At 36.9% G+C, this 14,295-nt stretch overlaps 1 protein-coding gene across 1 annotated transcript; it reads right to left on the minus strand.

Moving 5' to 3' along the window:
- Positions 1 to 1,510: 1,510 nt before the first annotated feature.
- LOC139965372 (ADP-ribosylation factor-like protein 2-binding protein) lies at positions 1,511 to 9,157 on the minus strand. Its single transcript, XM_071967669.1, has 7 exons — positions 9,074 to 9,157; positions 7,553 to 7,601; positions 5,042 to 5,103; positions 4,680 to 4,786; positions 4,207 to 4,292; positions 2,667 to 2,775; positions 1,511 to 1,948 (listed from the first exon to the last, which is right to left on the minus strand). The coding sequence occupies exons 1-7, from the start codon at positions 9,096 to 9,098 to the stop codon at positions 1,835 to 1,837; spliced, it is 552 nt and encodes a 183-aa protein (XP_071823770.1). The 5' UTR covers positions 9,099 to 9,157; the 3' UTR covers positions 1,511 to 1,834.
- Between the last annotated feature and the right edge of the window lie 5,138 nt (positions 9,158 to 14,295).

The raw sequence follows: 14,295 nt of genomic DNA on the forward strand, positions 1-14,295 counted from the left end.
TTAGTGCAGCGGTCCGCAAAACTGTTAGTCTTATGACCCAGGAACTTCCATGAGGACTGAGCGATTGTTCCGGTTTCTTTGTCGCAAAATTTGGCAAATTGCTGTAAAAGTTCAAAGATACATAGCAGTTTTTGTACATAGAATCATCCTATTTGATAGCCTTCAAAGAATTTTTTTCTTTGATGGCAAAGTTTCCTATGTTCATCCTTCTTGGTGTAATTCCTTAAATCTTTGGTAAAACGATATGTTTTGCATGGGTCTTTTATTTCCTTGAAAAAATCTTTTTCTGCAAAATTAACGGAAACTTTAAAATGGTTTTCATACTGTAAATGGTAACAAAACAGAGAGAAGCAAGCAGGTATCATCCAGGTTTCTTTTCTAGCTTTCAACTAAATTACACACATACAGACAAATACATGAAAATTGAAATTAACAATTTGAAAAAACCCAGCAGCCAAGTGGGACTGCTCGAATAAGCGATGCTTCCTCAATCCTCTTCCACACCACCTTGTAAAGATGTTGCACTATTGTTTATTTGCACTGTGGAAATAAACTCAAACCCAAGTGACCAAATTATTTAACAATACTCCCTGTAATGCAGAAAATAAAAAAGATGTGGACTATAGACTTAGAAGTAAAGTACACAGGGACTATAGGGTGATCACATTCAGAATAGCATCTAGAGGTTTATAAATTTGATTTAAAACTTAAAAATACAGAAAATGCAACATTTCTGTCATTTTATTATTATTACTTTTTTCCACAAAAACTTCTCTTTACTTTTGCATTAGTTTAGCAATTTGTTCACTTGTTATAGTATTCGCTTATTCTATATCAGATAAAGTATTCATTTTTTTTTAAAATTTCAATGAAACACTGTACAAAGGCCTCAGTCATTCCATTATGTTGGGGGGAGGGGAATTGAACCTCTGGTTTTGAGTAACCAAGGAAACCGTTTTATTTCAAGCAATATGGTACTAACAGTAATAATAGGAAGCTAGAAGTGCTTTAAATTTCCAAACATGTGAGATGAACATCTTTGATTTCAGAAGGAGATTACTCACATTGTTAACATTGCTAAGACATAAAGAAGTCAGCTAAAACCACAACAAACAAACAGACATTTTTTTCTTCTAAATCCTTTTTACTGAGATAAAGAAAGGTATTCAATCTATCATTTTTCTTCTACAAATTTCAGTCTTGGGTTGAACGTGGAGAGCTATGTATCAACTGTCAATTATACACACCATATTAACCTAAGTATCACAAAGGTATTACATACCCATGATCAGCTTAGCTTTAAATATCTCTTCAGTATTTGTGTTCACAAGGAAATATATTTGTGTTACACTCTCTCATCAGAATCCACAAAACATGAAGATAGATGTGAACTTGGCTTGAAGAAGTACACTGAACTGCAAGTCATTTTAATAAAAGTCATTAATAAAACTAGTAACTCTCTCATTTCGAATCCTTCGAGTATTAAAAATCCTCATTTTTCCCATTACAGTCTCATCGACAATGAATTACTTGAACTTAGAACAACAATCCTGCTTCATTGATCATGCATGATGTAAGCAGGTAATTACAGCATAACAATACCAGTAAAGTAGTGTGTGAACTGTCACTGAACAGTTCAGACCAGGTACAGTTCAGGGACAGACCAAATAAAAAAAAGGAGTGACCCTCTGGAAAACTACCCAATCGGGCACCTTTAACTGAAGCTTTGATTCTCACTTTTTTCAAGTTCTCACAAGCAACAAAGAAAGTCCACCTGATGTCATGTGACTGTTCACAGGGAGGTCACATGACTGAATTTACATATATATTGATATCACTTCTCACTGAGCTGTTTGGAAGCACTATTGTCTTGCTGGCTGGTGGATGGTTCCTGGTAAGGCGTAACGATGAAACCAGCACTCAGATCAACCGTCCTGCCCTCCTTCTCCTGGAACAAAGGATTCAAAAATCAAATATTTGGAAAAGACAGGGAAGAATGAATAGCACTTTATACATCTGTTCATCACAAAAGTACAAAACGTCAAGCTTCTATGTACAAACACTGCAATGTGTCTTCATTTCTTTTGTGAAGCAATATGCAATTTTTTTTTTGAGGGGGGGGGGGAAATGGGGATGTTTGCTGAGTGATACATCAATCCCTGCAAAGTGCAGCTCATCTTACATCCAATAAAGACAAGAAATTGAGTTCACAAGTAAGTCTGGAAATACGAGTGTGAAGTGTCTCCCAATCAGGCTGCACACTGTACAACACTGACATTGACTATTAATATTGAAATTAAGGTAAAACCTATGCACATAAAAAGTGCTTTTCTGTTGAAAAATCAAATTTTTGTCTTGTAACTATAAAGTTCTCAATTGGTGAACACATTCCAAGGTAGAAACTTGTAGTATGTCATGTAGAGAGGGTAAATGGTTTGGGGAGGTTCTGCGGTGATTTTCCCCCTTAAGTCAAAGTTATATGTCCATTTGTCCCTTGCAGCTTGTGCCCCACTCCCCCCCTTCCCCCAGTAAAAGTTCAACACCTCTTCTCTTTGTGCAAAACACTCGACAAGTTGAGGGCAGTCTTTGAAGACATTTGAGAAGAGATGGTGGGAAAAGGGGGAAGGTTTTGTAAAGTTTGAGTCGAGATAAAAGACAATACTTACTGCTTTATAATCTAGAAACATCTCTTTAAATGCCAAAAAGTCACTGAATGTCAGTAAAATCTCAAATATTTCTCCATCTAAACTCTCCTTTTTCTTCTTTTTCCTTTTCCTGGAAGAAACAATTCAGGCAAAAGTGATGAAGAATACTGCACCGGTAAACGAAAACAATAACCTACAAGAGCTTAAAGGTTATCTCATTGGTCCCCAAATATTAACATTCTAAAAGTGTTATTATTAAAAGTTTTGAAAAGTGGTTTCCTAGGGGTTCCAATCCTCTAAACTATCCCATGATACTTAGAAATGTTAAATTTGTTAAATTTAAATGTTAAATTTGTTAAATTTAAAATGTTAAATTTGTTAAATTTAAAATTATCCCAGTGAGGGCCACTTGAAATTGACAATGTGTGACCATCATCTGAATTTTCTAGCATATTTGATGGCTTTTATATTTGCATTGTTATTTAAGAACCAAATTTTTCATGTACATAATAATAAAGCACCACCAAGTGTTTTTAGATCTTTCTTTTCTTTCGGTCATCGGTAAGAAAAAAGACAGATTAAGTCAAAACTTGTCAAACAAAAACTTGAAATCGAGCAAGTTTCCTATTCGTATTACACCACAGTTCACATTGTTTCTTGTGTTATATATGGAGTCATCGAGTGACCTAATTTGGCAGGTGACCGGTGTGGGCGACCTTGACCACTGTATTGTACCTATTCAGTCAACTTTCCACAATCTGAATTCATATTCAATACTATACCATATCACATTTGAATAACAACGCAATTTATGATTGCTTGAAAAGTCACGTTTCATTTCAAAACAAGAACAGGATTCAAAATTGCATTTGACTATTGACCATTGCCTTTGGAGGTAAGTATTCACTTGACAAAGAGATGTCTGGATGGAAAACTGTTTACGATCATATGATCTCACTTACTAACTGCTACTTGATATTTTAATTTCATGGATAAAATTAGGAGAATATATTATTTTGATCAATTTCAATTCGAGCTGGTTTGGTAAAATCATCAAAAGAGCAGCTTATGTCTTATAAAATATAGCAGAGATGGTTGCCTGGCAACATCAATGAATATGTTAAATGTTCTGACAGTGTATATATATATATATGCTGTATATAAACTGGTAAACCTAGGAGCAATATCATAGGATACTTTTAGCTGTCTGAGAAGGTTTCTTCATAGCATAGATGGTTGCCTTGCAACATCAATGAATATGTTAACAGTTCTGACAAAGTGTATATATATATATATATATATAATCAGCGTCCATAGCCTAGTGGTTAGGGTGTCTGCGTACAGAGCGGAAGGCCCATGGTTCGAATCCCGGTGGAGGCTGAAAGTTTTTTCACTGTTCTTGATTTTCCAACTCATTACGATTTTCATTTATATATATATATATATATATATAAACCTAGGAGCAATCTCACAGAATACTTTTGGCTGTCTGAGAAAGTTTCTTCATTTTGTGTGATAGGATAACCCAGTTAAAATGGACCCTGGCTAACATCAAACTTACTCTAACTGTGTAGAAAATGCCTCCATGGCAAAACCTGGCATCCTGACCACCAGCTGCTCTTCTAGGTACTTTTCAACTAGGGAAAGCTGCAAATAACAACAACAACAAAAGTTTACTCACAAAAGTGGTCACATGAATGTACAAAAATTATGCTAGAATTTGAGTCAATTTAAATTACAGAGAACCGTATAGTTTTTTCCATTTTGAAAAGCAGTTTATGATGATTACAAACATAGTTTGGTCTTCATTAGGTATTCTGAATGCTAAAGAATCTGTGTATACCAAAACTGCTTTTTGTATTTGCATAGTCTTAACCACGGTGGTGAGTGACACAGCAGTACTACTGCTACTGTAGACCCAAAACCCCCAATCCAGGATATTCCTTCACAAAATCACCAACAAATACAAACTTTGTTGGAGGCACAAAACTTGGATTTTGAGGCTTCTCAGAGGTTGTCAAAATATATACTCACATATTGCTTGTGGATGTCGGTGTAAATGAATTTATTTTCTTCATCGTCATCAAAGTGATGGTAATGTTGCTCCATGAAGTCTGACTGCATCTTCTGGAATCCATCCTCTTTTTACACAACAAAAAGGGAGAAGGGGTTAAGAGGTCTGATAACGGTGACATTTAGGTTTGAGTGTGCAGGCTGAGAGTATATATGGAGAATATAAGCTTTGGCAATGTTGTTTCAGACACAGCCTTCTACGGTAGGAGGAGTGATCGATACTGACAAGATCTCAGTCTCAATTGTTCCTTCACAGTCCTACTCTAAGTAGGGTATTTATACAGTAGTTATAATGTAAAATAGATAAAAGAACTTTATCTTACCCATTATGATGTCTTCTATATGACCGATAGTTGTGTCAAACTTTGTATCATCTATGTTGGAACTACGTGAAGGAGGCAAATGAAAGAAATTAACAAAGCAGGGTAAAAATTCATGTTCCATCAAAGAAGGAACGGACTAGCAGTAATGTATGAAGAAATGGTTTATCATATATATGTACATATTTGTTAAAACATGACCAGTTTTACATTTTCTTCTTCATTCGATACAGTTGTTAATTTGTAATTGTGGATATTAATTTTTTAAGAGCAATTTAAAAGGAGAACTGATAAAGTAAATGTGGTCATGTAATGGTGAGTATTAGGATTTAAAAAGCAGAAATAAAGTGTAAACTGCAAGCATGTCACAATGTGGAAAACTTATTATTAATTTCTCCAGATATAAAATCGTCCAATATGATAAACTGAAGGTTTACAGAGCTGGATATGCATACCTGAAGTAAACTGTGTGCAGTAATTACTTTCAATAGTATATTTTTGGAATTTATATTAACCACTTATTCTATATTATAATTTCAGACATTTTGAGTTGACTTTACATAAATTTTATGCTATTTGAATCTATCATTCCCAAATTTCATTTCTGAGTTGCATAAATTTATAGTAAATACAGTTAACACACAAAATGACATGTACTCAATTATACATAATCTGCAGAGGCAATTTAAGCATTTTACATTCTTGATTACTCAGGTTATATGCTAACTTGCACTACTGCAGTACATTATACAAGATAATTTAGGTAAAATGTATCAAATCCAGATTACTTCCACGTTTAGACATGGTCTGGTCTTGGTATGTCAGGGATAATCAAGTTTTAAAGACCAAATATGGAGGCAATTTTTTGTTGTTGAGATTTTCCATTAATTTAGGAGTTTACATACCCATAATCAACATGTGTAAAAAATAATCTTCGAAAACCTACTATAACCCATCAAAAACAACCACGAAAATGGACATTTTGGGTAGTCACGTGACATGAACCTCTGGAATGTCTGAAAACAGAGATTGACCCAAAGGAGCCTCTGGTCACCGTGTGACGTCAAAGTTTGTATACCGCGAAAATCAAACGCTGATATAGGCACTGTTTGTACACAGATAGCGAACAATTGTACTGTTTTTGACTTCCAATTTCGAGCGTTTGAACAGCTGTTAGCTTAAAACAAGAACACATGAAGGTTAACAACAAGTTTTAAGACAATTATAAGCAGAAATTTTAGTTAAATTGCTTATTTTATTAGCAAAATTTCCACTCAAATGGGGGCATCTTTTACATAGCGTAGCGTCAATAGGTCCGTACGGTAAAATATACTTACATAGTACTTACTCGTTTTAATATCCAAAAGTATACAAACACAGAAAAAGTATCCAGTCAATAAACAAATTTAGCAGTGAATATCCTAATCCACGTTTCTTGTTCAATCCTGGGCGAAAAACTACCGTGAGTCTGTGTAATTCCATAGAGTTAGGTCTAGTTGAAACAGGCCTTGACCAGTACTAACATCCCACAATCACAAGACAGTCACTAATGAAATGAAACGTCCGATCGCTACATACTACCGTTTTTATTCAACTCCTTGGACCATGCAGATGTCGGAATAAACAGAACGGACAATATTACACATGTATCACGAACTCACGATACTGGAATACAACAAATGAAATAGATAAATCCAACACGGCTATTTACACATGCTGTGAGCCAACGCCGGCGAGAGTTGTAACTAACTACCGTACATGTACTAACAATGCTATACCCTTGGCACGGTATATATATACGGTCATCTCTTACAGTAACTATATTACTGTCAATTGCGTGATATGTTACATGTAAGGACGTCCAGGGCGTGTTTACGGTCAATTTCACATTAGCTATGTCCGACCATGGTCCGACACAGCTTTCGACAGTATATAATTTTCACAGAATGAGACATTTGCAGTATACACAGAAGCAGGGTCATGCATGTGGACTCATGGGCATGAGATACTCCGGGTGCTGAAAAATCTTTCTGCGTGGATCTCAAAAAATTGATCCAAAGTCTGCAGCGTTTTACGTCGGTTCTTTTACTCGGAAATCTAAAAAAGCTGATGCTTTTGTTGGATGAGGTATAACTGCAACCTCCAACAACACAGAATTGTGACATTTTGAGGAAAAAGGAGTAATATCGTTGATGTTTTTGGCAGCTCAAGTATACGACTTTACACACTAAAAGTATAGTTGTGAGTGAGGTATACAAACGTTGACGTCACATGGTCACCTGATGTCTTAGGAATGTTTCAGGAATGTCTGAAATAGAAGCTGACTTTTCGTCCCATTTTTCACTTATTTAACGTCCGAAATTGGTAAAGTTAATTACAGCAATGTAATTGGAGTCAGTTAAGGATTACATACATGAAAAATGGTGGGATTTTATGTTCATCGAAAAGTCTCCATAGTTGGCCTTTAAGGCATAGAGAAGAGATGAAATGTCAATGTAGATGAAAGTACCCTACCTTGAACCTACTAACTCTTCTTGGAATTCCATGAAGTCAATCTGATCTCCTGTGAAGAGAGTTAGATAGGTATAAATTGGCTAGTTTACCTGTAGTGTTACTGTAATCTAAAGTGGCTTATTGCCACAGAGAGGCTCTTCAAAAGCAGATCTCTTTAAAGAATAAGCTCAGAGTCATTCATTTCATTTCATTCATTTATTTGTTTTTTCACATAAATATTACAATGTGAGTCATGGTAGAAATTAGAAAATACAAGAATTTGTTCAATGTGTAATGTGAGTACAGATCTATGGAGTATATATTAATGTCACCAGGTGTGTTTTCAGATATTTTTACCTGCTTATATTCAAATTTCATAATTTATAATGAAAAACATTTTACAATAAAAAAACATGTATAGGCCTATCCCATGGAATAAGTTATCCAGCATCACATTGCACAATGCTATACAACATGGTCCAGAGCTATACAAGTATAATACTGTATGTATGTAGATCAGTTTCTACACCAGAACGGTAACTGAGAGAACAAAAATCAGAGCCTTCCAAGATGTTACGCAAAATTTCAACACTAAATTATCCCTGTAGCCTAGCCTAATGCAACCTTAGTTTGTCTTCATTTTACTGAAAAACCATCTGAATGATTGTGTAGCACCCAGAAGTATTTTTACGTACAGTTACATTTGCTACAGTACATTTGGAAAGATGAGTAAATCTGTTGGCAATGACAAATTAGTGAATTAAATATAGCCTAGTCCCAGGAATAGAGAAATACATGAACCCTTTCATTATCTTTATCAAATGGTAATGATGGAGTTTCTTTTTTAAATGCGGTATTTATAAGTTACATTAATATGGCTATTTGAGCAAGCATGTTGGAACAAAGGCTAATCAGCTTCATACTGTACATGGAGAGAGATAGTACTGCACTGGTGGGTAGTAATTAGGTTCCTCTCATCGCCTGTAATGAAATGATTCTAACTTATAGTTTTCATGTCCCACTCACAAACACCATTCCCTTCCTGGATGCTTTCAGTTTCTTACTGACAAAATTTGATGTTCAGTCAGAACTGTATTTTGTAACTTTGACTGAGGTGTTGGATTACTATGCTTTTTAATCTCCCACACCATGCAAAGTATTGCATTGGAATTTTGAGATGTTATTACAATGACTTCATACATGTTTTGTTTTCGCAACAAATCTTAGCCTTAGCTGTAATCAAGCAAAGTGCAATGTACAGAAGAAACGCGTCTAATCACCGGATGTCGGATAACGTAACCGTAGTGAAGGAATACAACGTTTTCGCAGAACTAGACCACGTTACACTGCGATAACCGAAAAGTCCATCTGACGATCAGTGCAATTATGTCCATGACAAGTTTACTCATCAAATGGATTACCTATTGATAATTACGAAAACAATGAAAACACCATTGAAGAAAATAGGAACTGTTCCCTTTCAATCAATCTTCAAAACACAGAAATTCACTACAGATATGTAAAAAACCAATAATTTCTAACCATCTCCTGATTCGTTGGCCGCCATTTTCCTGGGAGAATTCAGAAATGTTGTTATAATCTACCGCCACCAATCCTTGAGGCGCATGGTTGTAAATTATGGAACGCGAAAAGGGAAAACTGATTTCGTTGTCTAAACTAAGTTTGTTGTTGTCTAAACTAAAGTTGTTGCTGCTGTTTTACCACGCTGTTGCTCAAACTCACGTTGATGTCTTCAATTCCGTTGTCTAAACTTACTTAATTAAAATCATCAAAAAAATCATGGAAGCATCAGAACAAGTCAATTGTTTTGCAGTAGTCATGGAAATGAGGAGGTACGATTGTCTTTTTGCAGGCTTATCTATATAGAAACCACTCTGAAAGCACCGAAAGTCACCCTGACGTTAAACTTAGCAACGAAATAAGTTTTCCCTTTCGCGTTCCAAAGTAAATCAGTAATCCTGATCAACAGATGGGAGTGCCAGTGGATGAGAGGGATACGGGAAGGGAATAGAGATGAATAGAGAAGGGGAGGGGCGGCGGAAGAGGGTTCAAGATGGAGAAGAGGAGAAGGGGGGACACAGATTTGATGGAAAGTGTGACATTTAACTTTCATTTGAGGGGACAAACCACAAAATTACCCCAAACTTTCCGATAAATGGATCTTCTGTGCATGCGTTCTTTACCACCGCATATTCATGTCTTTCAACAAAAGAGCATTTCTTTATTTATATTTTGTCTTAATTTTTCATCAACGGAAAACTTTTTATATACAATTTTATTACAAAATTCAGCCAAATTTCACTTTTAATTATAAAAATGAAAAAGGGACCACCGTACTGTTTGTAAACAATTGTAGGCCTAATAAAGGAAACTAATGAGAATAAGCTTGAAGACGCCTATCCCCTCCCCACCCTCCTCTGCCCCAGAACGAACGGGGCACAAACTTTTCTGTTTTGTTCATTACTCGCAATTAAAAAGAATTGGCCGCATTGAGATCTCGCAGCTGTATGCGCATTTAAAGTTTGTTTTTTAACGAACTTGCATTTATATAAACCGCTGCCGTGCTGCAGTTGGTTGTGCTCTGTACCTCGAGAGCGAGACGTATTTTGGATCCTGGGCTCGAGACCCGGCCACCGCAGTTTGCCTTTGCCGCGATCTTATACGGTATCGGGAACTTTAAGCATTAGAAACGAACTTACATTTATACCAACCGCTGCCGTGCTGCAGTTGGTTGTGCTCTGTACCTCGAGAGCGAGACGTATTTTGGATCCTGGCCTCGAGACCCGGCCACCGCAATTTGCTTTTGCCGCGATCTTATACGGTCTCGGGAACTTTAGGTATTAGAAACGAACTTACATTTATACCAACCGCTGCCGTGGTGCAGTTGGTTGTGCTCTGTACCTCGAGAGCGAGACCTATTTTGGATCCCGGGCTCGAGACCCGGCCACCGCAGTTTGCTTTTGCCGCGGTCTTATACGGTATCGGGAACTTTAAGTATTAGAAACGAACTTACATTTATATCAAACGCTGCCGTGGTGCAGTCGGTTGTGCTCTGTACCTCGAGAGCGAGACGTATTTTGGATTTAAAAAAACATGGCATGATCATGACATACGGCTCAATGCAACACAAGCTACTGTATTTTAACCTGCATTGTTCACACTCCTGGATATACAGCAACACTAGACTCCCACATCCTCCTTCCCACCCCCAATGTATTGATGGTCCTGTAGTCAGTGGCGTATGAAGGTACTTTTGAGTGGGGGGGGCTGAAGACTGATGGCCGGCGTGGGGGAGGGGTCTAGGGGAAGGGGGAAGGGGAAGGGGCGGGGGTGTCCCCTTCCCCTTTGGAACTTTTTGCATTTCCAGGTAGCCTCAGAAGCAATTTGGTGCAATATAGCACACTTCAACACCCACTCCAATTTGTAAACTTAATTTTGTATTTTCACCAGGCCTTAGATGCAATTTGGTGCTCCAAATGAGATTTTTTTCTCATTTGGAAATGAAAAAGGGGTTTTCTGACTTGCGAAGCGGGGGGGGGGCGGAATGATACTTCCGCCCCTCCACATTTTTCACTAGGGGAGGCTGGCGCCTCCAGCCCCCCGGTTCCTACGCCCTTGCCTGTAGTCATTCTAAATTCATGTGATTGAATACTGTTCTGTTAAAGTTTACCATACTCATATATAAAGCCAAGGGCGTAGGAACCGGGGGGGGGGTAATATCATTTCCGATTTCATCCGGATCTCTTTCGTTGCTACATTTAGTATTTGAAAGATGCTTTGAAGAATGTATGACAATGTTAGTTGCGGTATAATTTGCTATTGAAAAAGAAGGGAACATGACTCATTTACGATTGTGTGACGTACAAAAACCCAAACTTTATATTACCACTCCCGTACATGAAGTGATATTTACGTATTGCTCATTGATTGTCGTATTTACAGTGCATTGTAATTGGGTTGGAACAATACTTGGTTAGTTCCTTACTTCCAGATGACAGGATATGCTTCCACACTTTACAGCTCGTTTAACTCCTCACGGAGTGTATAATATTCTAATTTATACAACACCTGTATTGTGGTCATTTGATTCGTTGAAAGATGGAATGTTCCATTCAATGAAACATTCCATCTTTCAACTCATGAAATATGTTCACTATTGCACTCATAACCATTCATTATTTGTATAATATTCAATATCTTGATTATTTCAAAGGGTTATTTAGTTGGTGGTATATAAAAGGAGTTTCTTTTTATTGTTGTTACATGATATTTTATAACATGGACAGTTGTTTTCTATCAACTACTATTTGTATATGTCGTGAATGTTGCGTAGTCTCAGAGGAAGAAATGTCGTTTGGTTTGGACCTCTGTGATCGAAGGTTAAAGAAGTTTCCGCTGCATTTACCATGATATTATCTCAACAAACCACAGTCATGCAGTGAGTTTTGCTAACAACACATTTACTTTGCTATCGTTGCCGCATGATATCAGCAATTTGTCATTTTGTTTCCAAACAACCAGTTTGAACTTGTTGACAAAACAATTCCATCACAGTTGCTAAACAGTTGTAATCAAAAAAAAAAAAATCAACAACTAATTATTACTCTCCTGAGTAAAACTGAATCGTGTCAGTACGTGTTCCCACCAGGGTTATATCCGAGAGCGGAAAGAACCAACAACCGCTTGTTAGAATAGCATTTCACACACCAACGCACTCGTTTGTAATAAACTATATTATTCTTTACTATTTACTTAATTGTTGGGGTCAGACCCCGTGATTTTAATTGAGCACTGAAAATAGGTGGTATAATAATAATAATATTCACGTCGCTGGCGTGAATGGTTATATTTGAAAGGTGCTCTCTCGAGCGTTTTCTGTTCCCTCGAGCGCTTCATCCGAAAGAAAGAAATCAACCAACCCTTGTTAAAAGAGCCTTTCAGACACCAACGCAAGTTTTTTTTTTTTATATTAAGTAAATTATGCTGTAATTACATCTTTAATTGTAGGGTTCTTGGTCATTTATTGTTGAAAAAGAAAGTCACTCAAACCAAAACTGCACTGAATGTCCTGTACCTTATATTTAACACTCATAATGTGTCTAAAATTATAGTTACAAAGGATATGCTTTCATTCCCATTCTATCAAGAACATACTGCAAACGTATTAGAACAAATTATTTTGTGTAACGTCACTTTCGTTTCATCGACTTTGTTTTCAAAGCCAACAGAAAACGTAGTCGGTTGTAAATGTATGCATGTGTGTTTGTGAATCTGGTGGATTGTGTGTGACACCTTGATGGTAAACAAGAAGGAATAGCTTTCTAGTCACTTCGCCCAACAACCATTTCGCCCAACTGCCATTTCGCCCAACCAGCCTGGTCATTTCGCCCAACCAGCCTGGTCATTTCGCCCAACCAGCATGGTCATTTCGCCCAACCATCATAGTCATTTCGCCCAACCAGCATGGTCATTTCGCCCAACCATGTTGGTCATTTCGCCCAACCTTATTTTTACTAATATTCAGTCAGAATAATATTACTTTTTCTATTCCACTAGTTCAATTTGATTTATTTTGGGTTAGGTTACTTCGTAATAGGTAAATATAGTGAGGTCCGCTCAATATCGATCGGAGTCTGAGCAGTTATTTCGGGTATAATGGGAGGATTACACTACTTTAGGCGTTTACGCATACAATGGAAGTTATATTATTATACAAACAAAGGGGAATCGGTGTGGAATAATATAACCGTTTCTAGTTCACTAGTTCAATTTGATTTATTTTGGGTTAAATTATTATTATTACCTATTGTTCTGCTTGATGACTTCGGTCAAGCGTTTATCAAGTCCGCCAGGCATTAATCAAGGGTATTGGTCACAGCAGTTATGTGTTTATCTAGTTCTACATAGTGTTAATCTAATGTTATACAAACACAGGGGAACCGGTCTTCATAAAACCCTATCAAACCTAACCCCTAAAACACTGATCCATCCTACTGACTAACAATTCCCGAACGTTTCCTTATTAAATTGAATATATATATATATATATATATATATATATATATATATATATATATATATATATATATATATATATATATATAACCCGTCCGTAATATTGAAGTACTATATTTAATCAATGTAACCACATATGTAATCACATATGTAATTAATTAAACCACGACATCAAGTTTCCTTAATACCCGGTTCGTATCCCGTAACGTTAACAATTCCCGAACGTTTACTATCAAACCTAACCCCTAAAACACTGATCCATCCTCAAGATTCCTTAATATTCGGTTCGTATCCTGTAACGTTAAAAATTCCCGAACGTTTCCTTACTAAAGTTATACAAAGTAAAGGACTTCAAGTTTCCTTAATATTCCTTAATATTCGAACGTTTACTATCAAACCTAACCCCTAACACACTGATCGATCCTCAAGTTTTCAAGTTAATATTCGGTTCGTATCCTGTAACGTTAAAAATTCCCGAACGTGTCCTTTTGAAGTATCATATTAATCAAGGTTGGGCGAAATGACCAGGCTGGTTGGGCGAAATGACCAGGCTGATTGGGCGAAATGACCAGGCTGGTTGGGCGAAATGACCAGGCTGGTTGGGCGAAATGACCAGGCTGGTTGGGCGAAATGGTAAGGTTGGGCGAAATGGCAGTTGGGCGAAATGGTTGTTGGGCGAAGTGTCCTGTTCCCGAAGGAATACACCTCGCAGCTAGTTTGTGGATGTT

This window comes from Apostichopus japonicus, chromosome 3 (genome assembly GCF_037975245.1).
Source record: "Apostichopus japonicus isolate 1M-3 chromosome 3, ASM3797524v1, whole genome shotgun sequence".
Classification (NCBI taxonomy): domain Eukaryota; kingdom Metazoa; phylum Echinodermata; class Holothuroidea; order Aspidochirotida; family Stichopodidae; genus Apostichopus; species Apostichopus japonicus.